This window comes from Monodelphis domestica, chromosome 5 (assembly GCF_027887165.1).
Source record: "Monodelphis domestica isolate mMonDom1 chromosome 5, mMonDom1.pri, whole genome shotgun sequence".
Lineage (NCBI taxonomy): Eukaryota > Metazoa > Chordata > Mammalia > Didelphimorphia > Didelphidae > Monodelphis > Monodelphis domestica.
The window spans coordinates 286,967,473-286,982,206 of NC_077231.1; the positions used below are offsets into that span (position 1 = coordinate 286,967,473).

Sequence of the window (14,734 nt, forward strand, 5' to 3'; positions counted from 1 at the left end):
TATGATACAGATTAGGAAACTGAGGCCCATAGAGGTTAAGGAACTTCCTTGGGTCACAGAAGAGTAGAGGGGCAGATTAAAGACCGAAAACCAAATCGTCAGACTCCAACAAGCATTTCTTAAGTGCTTACCACGTGCTAGGCACCTGCTCCTTTCACTCTGTTTATACTTATAGATGTACTTCTTGCCCTCCCATTTTAGACTACAAGGTCCTTGAGAGAAGGAATTGTTTTCTATGTATCTGCACTCCTAAGACCAGACACAGCACCTGGCACAGAGTAAATACATGAGGGCTTGCTGACTGATTTCACTGGAAGTTCTCACTGACTCCATAGGATGTGATAGTCTCAGGTTATTTTTACAGTATAGCCAATTAATAGTTTCTGACCTATACTCTAACTCCATTCTCCTTTCACTAAGTAGCTAGCTGGCATGATGGATAAAGCACAGGATGTCAATTCAGGAAGACCTGAGTTCAAATCTAGCCTTACTAGCTATACTACCTATACTAGCTATGTGACCTTGGGCATCACTTAACCCCTTTGCCTATATTTCCTCATCTGTAAAGTGGGGATAAAAACAGCACCTTACCCCTAGAATTGTTGTGGAAATAAAATGTATAAAGTGTTTTGCAAACCTTAAAGCACCATATAAGTAACAGCTGTTATTCTTATAAAGTCTATTAAAGAAATATACATTTGGCCTAATTAATACCAAAGCTGAACATAAAACTTATTTGGAAGACTGTGTACAGTGCTGCCTGATTTAGCAAATGACTTTGATAATAAACTTTTGACTTCCCTGGGTATATTGCAAAGAACAGGATCAAGGGGGAGAATTGTGTCTCTGTGCCACACTATCTACAAGCCCTTAGACATGTTACTGAACTGCCCTGAGCCGGAATTTCACAGAATTTTAGGCTCAAGAGAGACCTCAAAAGCTCTTGAATTTAAGCCAGATCTGATGAGAATCTCTGCTACCAAATTATACACAAATATACATCTAGCTTTGGTTTGAAAAATTTCAAGGTCGAGGAACTTGCTTCCTCCAAAGATGGCTCTTTCCACTCTGCAGTAGCACTAATTCTTGGGAATTTTTGCCCCTTGGAACTTTTACTCATTAATTTAATAACACCCTCTGAAAGTAAGCAGAGCCAAGACTCTTGAGAGCCCTTTAAAGACTTCAAGACCCACTTATGTCTACTCTAAGTCTATATGCCCCAGTTCCCCTGGCCCATGCTCACATGTGAACCTGAAGCCCTGCCCTGTCCTGGCTGCCAACTCTGGAGCACACAAAGGTTCTTCCTAAAATATGACACCTAGAATAGTTCAATCCTCTAGATGGAATTGGACTCAAATCAAAGGATAGGAGAATTAGCACCTCTTAAACCTAGAACACTCAGCCCACAACTGCATTAGCTTTTTGTAGCAACCTCATATGAACCTTGCCTCTACTAAAAACCTTCAACTGATCTTCAGACTATGATCTAATCACACCTCCTCCAACTTGTACATGGGAAGTTGAATCCAAGTTAAAGACTACATTTTTTCCTATTAAATTTAATTTTATTTGATTGGGCCCAGAGTCTGGCCATTCCAGTCACAACTCTTCTTAATTCTACTCTCATCCAACCCCTAATCTCTATATGTTTTCCATAAGAATAGCATGAAAGACTGTCAAAGGCTTTCTGAAAATCTAGGCAAACTTTAAACAACAGCATTTATCTTATATAATTACTTTAGGGACCCTGTCAAAAAAGGGAATGGCACAAACTGGACATGGCCTTTTCTTGATGCAGTGATGCTGTGCTCAGATTTTCATTAACCAGTCTCTTAATAAGTATTTAGTTATTGACTGACAGCTCTCAAATTCTACTCCTTTCCTTTTCTGAGTATTGGGATAAGATGTGCCCACATTTAGTCCATGGCACTTGCTTCCATTTTCCAAAAATTTTAAAGGTTGTTGGATGGAGGATGCAAATATTTAACAGGCTCTCATAACCTAAACTCATTATCAAGACCTAGCAAAAGCCTGGATATTAACTCTCCATCTGCCCTTTTTTGCTTTGTCCCCTCAGGTCCAAAGACCATTCTCCTTTGCAGAGGAAACAGAAGCAAAGAAAGAGTTGAGAAGATGTCCCTTCAGTTGTCCATTGCTTTCATCCTTTCTACCCTAAGCACCAATCTTACTCCCTTGATCCTCCTCTTTTCCCCCAATGTTGCTTAAAAATATGCTCTTTTTGTTCTTAGTTCTCTTTGCTGGCCTCAGTTCAGCCTGAATTCTCCCTCCTGACTCAATTCTTAGAGGACGGTGCCATGTTGTGTATTCACCTCCATTATATGCCCTGGCTTCCATTTTCTGTACATCTTTTTTTGGGGGAAGGTGGTGATAAGAGGGATGGAGAGGAAGGTTTTAAATTTAAGTTTTATTGATGCCTTGTTTTTACTTAACAGTCAATTCTCCAACGTCCCAGTGCCCCATACCAAACCTCACGACAAAAGAAGTGGGGGGAGAAAAAAACCCTGACAAAGTGGCCTTATGTGGGAAGGTATACTATCCCTCTCCACCACAGTCCCCCACCTCTATGAGAAGAGAGAAGCTGTTTCCTTGCATCCCTCCTGGGACCCAGCCTGGGGATCTACCTGGTTTCTTTGCAGTGTGGCTCTACTGACAAAATTGTACTCATCGTGCATTTCAGTTTAGTATTTTGCTAGACAATATCCATAGAAATCTTCTGTGTTTCTCTGTATTCATCATTTCTTCTGGCATAATTGTATTCTCTTATATCCATATGCCATTATATGTTCAGCTGAATCTCCCAATAAATGGGCACCTACTCTGTTCCTATGATAGTCAATTGAAACGACTCCCTAAAAACTCTGGTACATTTGGAGTCCTTTTGTGTACATCTCTTTTTAAGCGGATGGCTCCCTGCACAGACACAACGGTCTCTTTTGATGACTACTCCTGTTTATCATGAGAAATCATTTTCTAAGTAGGTTCAGAATTTGCCTTGAGAGCTCTTTATCTTCTTGGGCTAATTTCTCCCTTAAAATGTTAGTGCACAGGGTTCTAACCATATCTTCTCTGAATTCTTTCAAACCAGCTCTCCCCAAAGCTTAAGGTTTCAGGTCAGACTACTTGGCTTTCCTTTCCTTCTCTGTCACAAATTCAGAAATATTCCACTTGCCCTCATGGTTCCCGCCCTTTTCATCCTAGACACATTGCTGGTAAGAATCAGATCCATAAGGGAGATTTCTCCCTTGTTGGTTCTTGTCTTTGATAGCAGAAAATTATCATTAAGGTGAACCAAGAAATCATTCCAAATCTATAAAATGATTATGTCCCTTCCAGCTCGAAATCTTTCCAACATTAAAGACTAAATATCCCCTTCAGATACACAGCCACTCTTCTCTTACCTATTATACCAAAGGAATAAAAAGAAAGTTGTTTTCCTAAAAGATCCATACTCTTCTGCAGTGGTGTCTTCGGAGCCTTTAAGAATGAGAAGAGCAGAGAAAGTTATCATGATGGGGCTTCTCAAATAACATCTTCATGTAAGCAAAGTATGTTCATCTATAAAATTCACTGAAGATTATGTATTTAAGATAAAATGAAATGATATGAAAACACTATGACAAATCAAGGTTATTAGGAGAATTAGAAACTTACACATCTATGTTCCACATATGGGAAATGCCTAGAACATTTCAAAGGCTCAGCAAGTACTTCTGAAATGAAAGAGTACCTCAAAATATTCAGGTGATACTTCTCAAAAATTAAATCCATAAAGTAGCTAGGTACCTAGCTCAGTGGAAAGAGCCAGTCTTAGGTGCTATATTTAAATCTAGCCTTAGATACTTCCCAGGTGTCACCCTAGACAAGTCACCTAACTCCAACTGCCTAGCCCTTACCTCTCTTCTACCATGGAACCAATACTTAGTATCAGTTCTAAGACAGAAGGTAAGGGTTTAAAAAAATGTAAATCCACAAAAAGTTTTCTACCAGATTCACTAAAAATTCTATTCTGTAATAAAACTGTTTGTACCATACAGAAAAGTTAGCACTGGCTCACTGGCACAAACAGTTAAAAGCTTCAACCAAAGCTGTCTGCCCAAGAAAATAGAAATAAGGGCATCATCTGAAGAGACAACATGTGGGATGGTTCTGTGATATCTGCTGAGTCTAGAAATGAAGGAAGTGAGAAGTGTGACCCAGAAGGTCAGCCACAGCAAACACTAAAGCATTGGATAAAAGATTTTGTTTTCCTTCTGTTGAAAGCTGCAGTTGAACGATGCCCTTCCCAGGATAATGGCAGCACCCAAGTTTTCATCAGGCCTACGAGAAGCCTAGGGTGAGTAGAGGTCTGCATGCGAAGTACCCACGTGAGTGTTCTACAGAAGAGGACAGGACTGAAAAATAGGAAGCATCCCTAAGAACAAGGCAGTCGTGACCAAACCAAGAGCTTCATTGAGAACAAAGACAAATGGAGCAGTGAGGTTCCGCGGGAGATCAGATATAATAGACATACGCTGACAGTCTCATCCCACTTATGATTAGGGAAGAGAGGGCCAACTTTAATTTTGTAAACTCAAAAATTCACGTGAACATACACTTATAAGGATGCGTATTACGTGGGGTAATTAGATTTTCAAATAACTCCACAGATTTGAAAATGAGATGCTGAGTGCTAAGCACTCAAGACCAGAAACACACTGGAAAACTAAGTCTGTGAGTTTTACTTATCATATAAACATGTCTTTAAATGACAAGAATCATTTTTTAAAATATTGTGACAACTGCTTAATTAATAAAGAACCAATCTGTGCTTTTCACAGACTGTCCCCCGCTGGAACAGTCTTGACCAGGAGAGGTGAAAGGAAACCTAAGCACATGCGTCTATACAAGAAAAGCCACGCAGGCCAAGGTGTGGAACTGGGCCAGGGCAGTTTCCCTCGCTAGCAGCCCCGTGTCCCCCAGAAGCTGGCCTCGTCAGAAGAATAAGCTTCAGAGAGCAACAAGAGAGCAAAGGCACGGACCCATCAGGCCTAGCTTCCTGAAGAAGAGCCTCGGCTGCGAGGCCCCTTCTAAGAACAGGAAAAGTTCGGCAGAATGGCGGGCAGATCCACGTTGGACCCTGAATGGGCTTCCCTGGCTCCAAGGAGGCCTACTCCACACCCAGGGCAGCTACGCATCAGCCCAAAGCTTCTCTGGGAGAAAAGGAGCATCACGAGGCCGGAAAGGTTCCGAGCCTGGCAGCAGGGCCCACACGAAGCTCTCGGGGACTGGGCCAGACCCAGAGAAGACCACTGCTTTGCAAAGGGCCGAGGGCTCTGGCTTTTGTTCCAGATAACTTCAACGCGAGCAGGCTTGCGAGCCTCTCGGAAGGCTGCCCCCCCCCCCAGCTGTTTCCCATTTCTCCCCTTTGTGTCATCAGGAGGCCAGCACTCAGCACACAGTCACACTTAAGAAGCTCACCTCCTCTGCTTGCATCATTTTAAACACCTCGCCAAATTCAGAGTTTTCTCCTGTTCCGATGACAATCCCCTGAAAGGAAAAAAATGTTTAAAACGTCATCTTCAACTTTTCCTTCCTAACGATTTGAAGGACGAGGGATTTCACAAAAATGACAACAGAAACTGTGCAGCAGCTATCCATAGCAGCGCAACGGTGCCCCCCCCCCCTCCCCGTGTGTCTGCCAGGCAGGAGCTGCTGTGTCGGGGGCCGATAGCGGCTCTTCCCGCAGTAGGGGCTTTAACAAGGAAGGGGACAGTGAGAAACAGGGAGAGAACCTCCAGGGAGAGGAGGGGGCCTAGCGGGAATGCCAAAATGGGGATGAGAGCCTTATCTTCTAAACCCCCAGAATGAGCCATGTTAACATCTTTTAAAAGAATGACGAAGAAACGGTTTGCTTTTTGTTTTTAATAATCAAAGTTTGCCTTTGATTATTAAAATTGAATGGATGTGGAATGTTTTTAAAAAACTTTTTTTTTTCAAAATTACCTTTGCCTTGCCACACCTGACCAACGTCCCCATGAAAGCAATATTACTTCTTGAGGTAAGATCGCCATTGGTAGCCGCAGGCTGGGGTGTTGTCAATTTAGAACAAGGGGTTGTCTCTCCAGTCAGACTGGATTCATCAATTGAAAGATCCACAGCCTTTGGAATAAAAATGTTAAAAGTTTTATGTTGAAAATTGTTACTACATATAATTGAGAAAATAAAATATTTTAAAAAATGTTAAAAGTTTAATGCTTCATTGCATTGCACTATGAACTTACCAAATTGTTAAATGCACCCCCCCCCCAAAAAAGCCAGGAGCATCAGTCCTAAGGATCACTTTTTTTTTAACCCTTATCTTTTGTCTCAGAATTCTGGGTATTGATTCCAAGGCAGAAGAGCAGTACGGGCAAGGCAATGGGAGTTAAGTGACTTGCTCAGGGTCACCCAGTTAGGCAGTGTCTGAAGCCAGATCTTAATCTACTGAGCAACCCAGCTACCCCCTTATAGATCATATTGAATGTCAATAGGTGGCTATGGCGCAACATTAGCCAAGAATATTCCAAGGGGAAAAAAAAAGAGCATTTATTGGTAACAAAATTCATATGGGAAACTATATTGTTATGTTTTTTTCTCTAATTCTACAAATGTGGCCTCTGGACACCTTGATTATTAATTAAATTTACACTGAGTTATATGTATAAAGAAGATATTAATATTTCTCAATATTGTATGACTAGACAACAAGCAAGTTCTTAATTTCTGTTAAATTCATTAAAAAGTTGACTTGACAAAGGTCTTGTTTATGATTTGATAGAGTAACACTGATATATTTTATATATGCTATCCTTTCTTATTGTGGTACTTTTCTCAATTTCCCCTGATTTTTGTTGGTGGCATGCAGAAATGGAGATTATTTCTATGAGTTTATTAAATTAAACTAAAATAAGTGATCTCAATTTTTTTTAAGAAATGAGGTCCTAATCAAAAGTACATGCCCCTCGAATGGAGTTAACAATGGCAAAAGACTATATATATTACAGAGATTAGATTGCTGTACAGTTCAAACAATCAAGGAGAGGAGTCAAGGGTAGAGGTTGGGCTTTCATTGGTCAACAATCACTATTCTAACCAAACCAGTGGGTTCTTCCTTGCTAGAGGCCATCCTGCCCAAGTGTCCAAATAACCACTTGCCAGCTCTGTGGTAGAAAGGGTTCCTACCACAGTGCTGGACTAGTTGGCCAACTCCTGAGTTTTGATGGTTCAAGGTAAAACATCAGGTTGACCCTGCTTTACTTTAACCTAAAACTGTCAAGTGTAGGTAGCAGCAGCAGTTGCTAAGGTTGCGTACAAAGACCCATGAGGGAAAGGCACAAGATATTTTCAAGGGTTTGCTTATTAGGACTTTTCTGAGGAAACAAGTTATTTAAGTGCATTTGTTTTATGTAATTCTTTATATAGCAAAAAAGTGTAAAGAAAAACTAAAACACAAATCCAACAAGATGGAAGTTGTTCCCCAAATATTCTGTGCAACAAGACAAAGTTGTTTAACATTATTTTTTCTTCCCATGTTGCCCAAATCATCTGAGACACAGGTCTGGACATCTCACTGCCCACTCCAACACATCAATGGTTAACTACAAGATAAAATGCCAGCCCCAAAGACCATAATTTAAGGTCCTATCTAACCTGGTTTCAGCACCCCTTCCCAGTCTTTAAGCTGTTATACACCCCTTCTCATTCTAAATTCAAGCTAAATCCGGATGTTTCTCTGATGGTGCCTGGTACTTTGGGGCACTCACAAAGCAGCCTCCCATGCCTAAAATGCACTCTTTCCTCATCAATGCCTATTGAAATTCTTCTCTTCCTGCAGCTCAGATAATGTGTTCTAGGAAGCTTTCCCTGAAATTAAAGGCCTCTCCCTCTTGTAGATACAACTTCTTCATTTGTCTATGTATATTTTCATCTCCAGCAGACTATGTACTCCTTAAGGAACATGACTGTCATTTTTCATCTTGTATCCCCAATGCCTAACAGAGTGCCTTGCATACAATAGATGCTTTGTACATGTGTTGAATTGGATATATACATATCCACCTATTTATACCTATATGAAATAAATGCATACATCTTTTTTAAATGCCTAACGCCCTTTTTCTAAGCTGTTACAGACACTGAGAGTCTATGCAGGGATCTAGAATACTTGTGAGATGGGTAAATGGCATGGAATGACAGAATATAAATGTTTCTAGAGAAAAGTCACAGCCCCAAAATGAATCACATGCTTTAAAAGGAAATGAGAAAGATGTTTTTGATTAGTCCTGGGCAAGAAACAACAAGTCCCTTTGCTTTCAATGTATCAGGACAGTAATAATTTCTCAAGAGAAGAATCACCTGGGTTAAAAGTTGGGCTGTCTTCAGCAGTGATTTATAACACTGAAACACCTTCCTTCATTATCCATGAAGGGGGAAAAGGAGCTCCAGGACCTTTCTCTTTTCTTACTCTAGTTATTTTACATATCTAAGGCAAACATGAGACATAATCTGGGGAGCTCTGACCAAAGATCTGACCAAAAGTCTAAATGAGTCCAAGTGGTCGATGATATGTGTCTTATCAAATGGGCTTTGAGAGATCTTAATACGAGCCCACATGGGTCTGTTGTGTATAATGATGCTGGTTCCTAGAAGAGTATGTGTGAGTGTGTGTGTTTAATGAGACTGAGGTGGGGGGCCGGGGAGGTTCAGGAGTTAGGAATAAGGATGATCCCCAAAGCAAAAAGAGAAAATGGGTCATCGAAGCATTTTGTCAAATGCCCAGGAGAAAACTGCCACTCAGAGGGACAAGCCAATAGAGCATCACACGTGCCAGGTTTTTGATGGCAGCTCTACTCTGCTTTCGGGTTGTTTGCATTTTCCCATAGAATACTCTTTTCCTGTGTTACTTTGGGATGTTCTCTTTTCTCAAAGTTCATGAAATTCTGAACAAAGTGATCTCTAAAAACCCAACCAAAGAAGCATGTGCATCCTTTTTATACTTAGATAAAACTCATGGCACAGAGGATTGAATGAAAGTGAAAACTACTCTCTGATCAGCAAACGGTGTGAGGAATGCTGGAGAACAGAAGGACTTGACAAGGGCAGGTTTGGTGGCTTGGCCAAGCCTTGTCTGTTTAGTTCAGGCTCTGCAAGGGTCAGTTTTGTTAACAAGAGACAGGCTACTGAAGAAGCATTAGGAACAGAAGGCAGGTAGCAGAAGTGAGCAAAAGGGGGTGGTGAAATGTTGCTAGGAGCAAAAGAGAGAACAATAAATAAGAAATGAAGAGGTGAGGAAGAAAATAGGTGAGAGTAGAAGACCAGGGGTTCTCAGAGTAAGTAACCTTTGAAAGAAGGCCACAGAGACCAATTAAGTTCCAGTATGGGCCAAAATCCTTTGCCCAGAAAACAGAAACCACATTTCAGCTTAAATTAGCAGATAATGTGCACCCTTCTTAGAAAGATAGTGTCTTTAAAAAAAATTTTTTTTTTAACCAATACCTTCCTCTTTTAGAATCAGCACCAAATATTGGTCCAAGGGAGAAAAGTGGTAAGATCTAAGATAAGTGACTTGCCCAAGGTCACCTCCTAAGGCCAGTTTTGAACCCAGGACCTCCTGCCTCCAGGCCTGTTTCTCAATCTACTGAGCCACCTGGCTGCCCCAGTTCTGCATGTTTTTGTTTTTTTAAAACCCTTACCTTCTATCTTAGAATCTACACTATGTATTAGAGAAGAGCACTAAGGGCTAGGTAATGGGGGTTAAGTGACTTATTTGAAGTGCAAAGGTTATATGGAAATGATTTGCATCCTCTGGAAAATCCATACAAGAACTGGTATCTCTCTGAGTTAAATACATTGATTCAGCCCAAAATGGTTTAAAAGGGTTGAAAGGCTGGTATCTTATTAACAAGCCTTCTTAGCACACATTTTCAGTGATTACTAAAAATACACATTTCTAAAAATGAAAAGGAACAAGTTTATAATAATAGTTTTTCTCCCAAATTAAAATAGTCAGTTAAGAAACCGATATCCCAGGAAGGTTGGGGGGGGGTGGGGGAACCTAGGTTTATGTCCTGCCTTATTAAAGCACCATTTTGTGACCTGAAACACAAAATTACATGCCACTTCAGCTATTTTGATCCAATAAAATAAATCAATTTAGTATTCTAATATTTCTTGTCCTATTTACCAGGTTGTATACAACCAATAGAGACGACAGAGTCTTTGCAGCTTCTTTTATAAGCCTTTTCTCTCAATATTTCATAATGTTCCAAATCCTTCTTTAATAGAAATTGAAGAGCAATTTAAATTAAAGATCTCTTCCAAAGCTTCATCTGGACATGGAGGTGATCCTGGGCCCTCCCATCAGAGAAAGCTATTGCCAATATCTTTGAATAGTGGTCCAACAATAATAAACTGCATGCACCTCTTGGCCAAGACCAGCCTAGATATCTAAGAAGATCCCGATTCTCAGAGATACCATGGGGTGGTGAATATTTTCAGTAAGAGCAATACCTGAAGATCATTTTAGAAAGTCTTAGAAGAGAGTATGCACATCAGTGAAATCAGGAATTCTTGAAATACTGTAGCACAGAAATGTATTTTAAAGACTCAGATACCATTAGACTTCTATAATTTAAAATACTGAAAAGTAAAACCAATTGCTGAATTTATGGTTTCACTTTTTTGAAACTGACTAATCAAAAATGGGGTTGCTAGGTGGACAATATATAAGATTCTGAGTCTGGAATAGAAAGACTAGGGTTTAAATCCAGCCTTAGACATTTACCAGTTATGTGAACCTAGGCAAGTCATTTTCTTGTTCGCCTCAGTTTCCTAAACTGGAAGATAGAGATTACACCACGTACCCTCCCAGGGTTATTGTGAGGATCAAATGAAATAATAATTATTAAGTGCCAAGTGCTCGGGAGAATGACTGGAAAATAGTGAGTATCATACATATTTTAGCTATTATTATTATTTTTATTAACATATTTCTCTCAAGTGAATTTTTGTAACAAACCAAGAAATGACTGGCACTTCAAAATCACATATGGTTATATGTTGCAGAACAATTTAGTAGTTAACTATAAAAGAAAATTGCTATTATGAAACAGTGATAGCTTTTTGGTTCCTTTATTTGGTTTAAAACTAGTACCTTTCCCCACCCCATGGAAAAAGTCAGTTAAAGAATTACCCTATTCAAATTCTAGTATAATTTTCTGTTTTCAGGTTATAGATAGGCTGTCATTCTCTCAACCTTCATATGTGGAAATTATATGTTTTAGGTGGCAATAATTACTCCATGTAGTTAGCATTTTGTAAATGTAAAAATATTATTCTGAGAAGAGCTCTGGAGGCTTCACCAGATTGCCAGAGGGAGACATGACACAAAAAAGTTAAAAGTCCCCTCTTGCTTTCTGAAATGCAACCATGATAATGAAGGTAATTTAACAATGCAAACCGAGGGCACACACATATATCCATATATATATATATATACACGCACACACACACACACACAAGGCTCTATGCACTAGGCTCAAATGTTAAATTATCCTCAATTATCACAGTTGCATTTTGGAAATCCTTTCTTTTGACATGGATACATGCACACACATGCACGCATATTATATATTGTGAACTTTAAAAATTATTCCACCCTACTCAGACAGTACTTCAGGGGAAGATAAAGTTGTGATCTCCTGATTGAACAATGAAAGTACTTAGTTCTCACCTTACAATGAAGCTAAAACTTTAAGCTAAGTCTATTTTTAGATCTTAATACAAAAGTGTTAAGTACCTATAAAGGTTAAATTAATCACAAAAAGGACAAGTAACTAACAAAAGGAGAACTTAACAAAGAAGTGTGAAGTAACTCAAAAGATATAATCTAATCAGACAAGGTGAGAACTAAAGAGTGGACAGTCCTGGAGAAAAGCATCTGCTGTGATTGGTAGACATGAAAATTTAGAGGAGGAGACACAAGAGTGAAAGGTCTATAAAAGAGGATGAAAAGTTGAGATTTGGACATTCGGAGATATGGGCAGTTCAATGGTGAAACTCAATCTGGAGGAGCTCACTCAGACAGCTTCCTTGAGATGGTCTTGTGGTGAGTGATAAGACTGACTCCTTTTCCCTTAGGCTCAGGGAGGCCCCTTTGGCCAAGGCCTTTAACTCCTGCCTGGCTCAGCCTGAGCCGGAGCAATTTAAATTAACTCTTTTCTCTCCCTCTCTCTTCTCCTTAATTCCTTCTCTCTATATTAATTAAAATCACCATAATTTCCAGCTGACTTGGGTATTTTATTATTTGGGATTTTCTCTGGTGACCAATTAATTTAGATTTTTAAGTCACAACTATAAAAACATCCTTTACAATATGTGTGTGGGTGTTATATACATATATAGATATATACACACATATACACACTGAGGCAGACACCCTTGTACATGCCTACACGTAATGGACAAGTGAATACAGGTGTACGTGTGATATGCATGCATCTGTGTATGTTCAGAATCCATGGAGAGGAATGTGAGATATTCTAACATCATTGGTGAGTGCCATGAGTAGCTTGCCTGGCACGATGACTCACAGAAATGCAGGCCAGAGAAGAAGGTGCTGGACTCAGGCCAGCAGCAAGTTCTTAGGCTCCCCATCCATGGCTACATGGATGGCCTGTAAGGGACTCCTTCATTCCAAACCTTCCATCTCAATTCATGCCCCCCCCACCCCAGGAACGCCTTGGAGGGGAGACAGCTTGGGAGGGTCGTGCTGATCGGAGCTCAAACATCTTAGCTTTCCATCTCTGACTTTTCCCTGAACACCACACTGGTACTAAAGCACTAGTGAGAAAAAACAAATCGTGATTTAGATTCTGCGGTTCTGTTCTTATGGATGGGCTATGAAACCTGGAGTGGAAATATACTGACTAGCCCCTGTTCTCCTGTCCTTACCTTGGAGGTCCGCACTCGGGCCCTGCGATGGCCTAGCATGTGAATGCCCACCCTTGCCCGCTCTGAGGACTGGCCGCCCAGCCACCTTCTCCAGCTCTGCAATAACTATCAGTCTCTTCTCCTATGGACTAGTCTTGGACCCTCTTAGATAAGCTTCCTGGAGGCAAAGGCTGTCGTGGCTTTCCTATTTGTATCCCTGACACTCATCCCTGTGCCTGGCAGAGAGCAAGTGCTTACTAAGTGCACTTTCTTTCATTCTTTCAGTCATTCATTCACATAGAATGCATACTAAAGAGAGCTATGAACCCCCTGAAAAAAACACAAAGTAGCTCCTTTTGCTCCAAAGGCAGATTGGCAGTCTGGCACTGTCGGGGGGGGGGGGGGGGAGAGAGAGATAAGAAAACATTCTCTCTGCCTGCTTCCCCAAACTCATCTCTCTGATGGCCCCTGCAAAGCCAACCCCAAGAAGGGTTTCTCTTAGTGAAGCAGAAGGAAAAAAATGAATGCACAAGAAAAGTCGCTCCTCCTTATTGGGCTGTTGTCTAGGTAGGGCCCAACAGCAATTCCTTTCAGAGCTGGTCAAAGGGGACAATGCTCCGTGTTTTTTGGTAATAGGGCCCAGGAGAAAAGGCTCATCTGAGAGGAACACCAATGAAAGCTAGCTTCATCTATTTTTTTTAATTGCAGCAACTATAAAAGCTCTTGAATCACACTTCCTCACAAGTCTCATCAGAATGCAGCCCTTCCATAAGTAAAAGGATTCTCATCAACAGTTCTAAGTGATTTTTTCCACTAAGATCAGACTAGTGAGATAAGACTGCTATTCCTCCCCTCTGAGAATCCTCTTCAAAAACTTGCTCCTTCACTCTAATGAATAAAATTGAATTAAGAGCAACCACTTCTAGTTCTTATAACTGGTGCAAACATTTTTACATACCTATAAGAAGTATGTGAATATAATTCTGCTTTACTCCACTTTGAATGGCTTCTTTAATTTCTCCAGCTGTTAATGTATAACCACCCCACCCCCTGCCCAAGGTCATTATTTGTTTCCTATAGACTTGGACATGCACAGGTTATCTTCCTGATATAAGCTCCATGAGGACAGGGGCCAGTTATTTTTTTAACTCTTACCTTCCATCTTAGAATTAATACCAAGTGTCAGTTCCAAGGCAGAAAAATAGTAAGGGTAGGGCCTAGGGTCACATTGCTAGGAAATATCTGAGGCTAGATTTGAACCCAGGAACTTCTATCTCCAGGCCTGGCTCTCAATACACTGAACCATCTACCTACCTGTCCCTGTACTTAACTTCAAATCACTGCTAATCCAACTCAAATTCTTTTCACAAACAAACCAATTTTGTCTCCAAAACTAAAATAACTACACTGAATTCTAGCCGAAGAATTGGTAAAAATTGGTACACTGCAAGACATAACTTTAAAGTCTATGTCATTTACCAAAGGTTCTCATAATTATAGTGAAGAATTCTTATGGTTCATTAATATATCTTTATTTTGCATGCAGAGATATGTTCTGAACACTACTGGAGTCCTGCTAAAACACCTTTAAAGAAAGAAACGGCTTCTTTCCTAAGAATTCATATCTTTCCATGTCAATTATATTCCCATAAAATCTTTATTAAGAACTCAAAATAATACTGAAAATTTAGAGTAAGCCAAAAACATAACCACAAAATTCTGGAGTGCACCTCTTGAACTTTTGCATCTCAATACCACTTTGCAT

The 14,734-nt window shown here is 40.2% G+C and overlaps 1 protein-coding gene across 11 annotated transcripts in view; it reads right to left on the bottom strand.

Moving 5' to 3' along the window:
• Window positions 1-14,734, bottom strand: part of ATP2C1 (ATPase secretory pathway Ca2+ transporting 1) — a 143,642-nt gene that overhangs the window by 38,143 nt on the left and 90,765 nt on the right. For all 11 annotated transcript variants that reach the window (XM_056800253.1, XM_007505110.3, XM_056800256.1 and 8 more), the window contains 3 exons: window positions 6,004-6,159; window positions 5,479-5,547; window positions 3,420-3,495 (listed from right to left, as the gene is read on the bottom strand). In XM_056800253.1, the coding sequence (XP_056656231.1) occupies window positions 3,420-3,495; window positions 5,479-5,547; window positions 6,004-6,159 (301 nt within the window). The remainder of the gene's footprint in view (window positions 1-3,419; window positions 3,496-5,478; window positions 5,548-6,003; window positions 6,160-14,734) is intronic.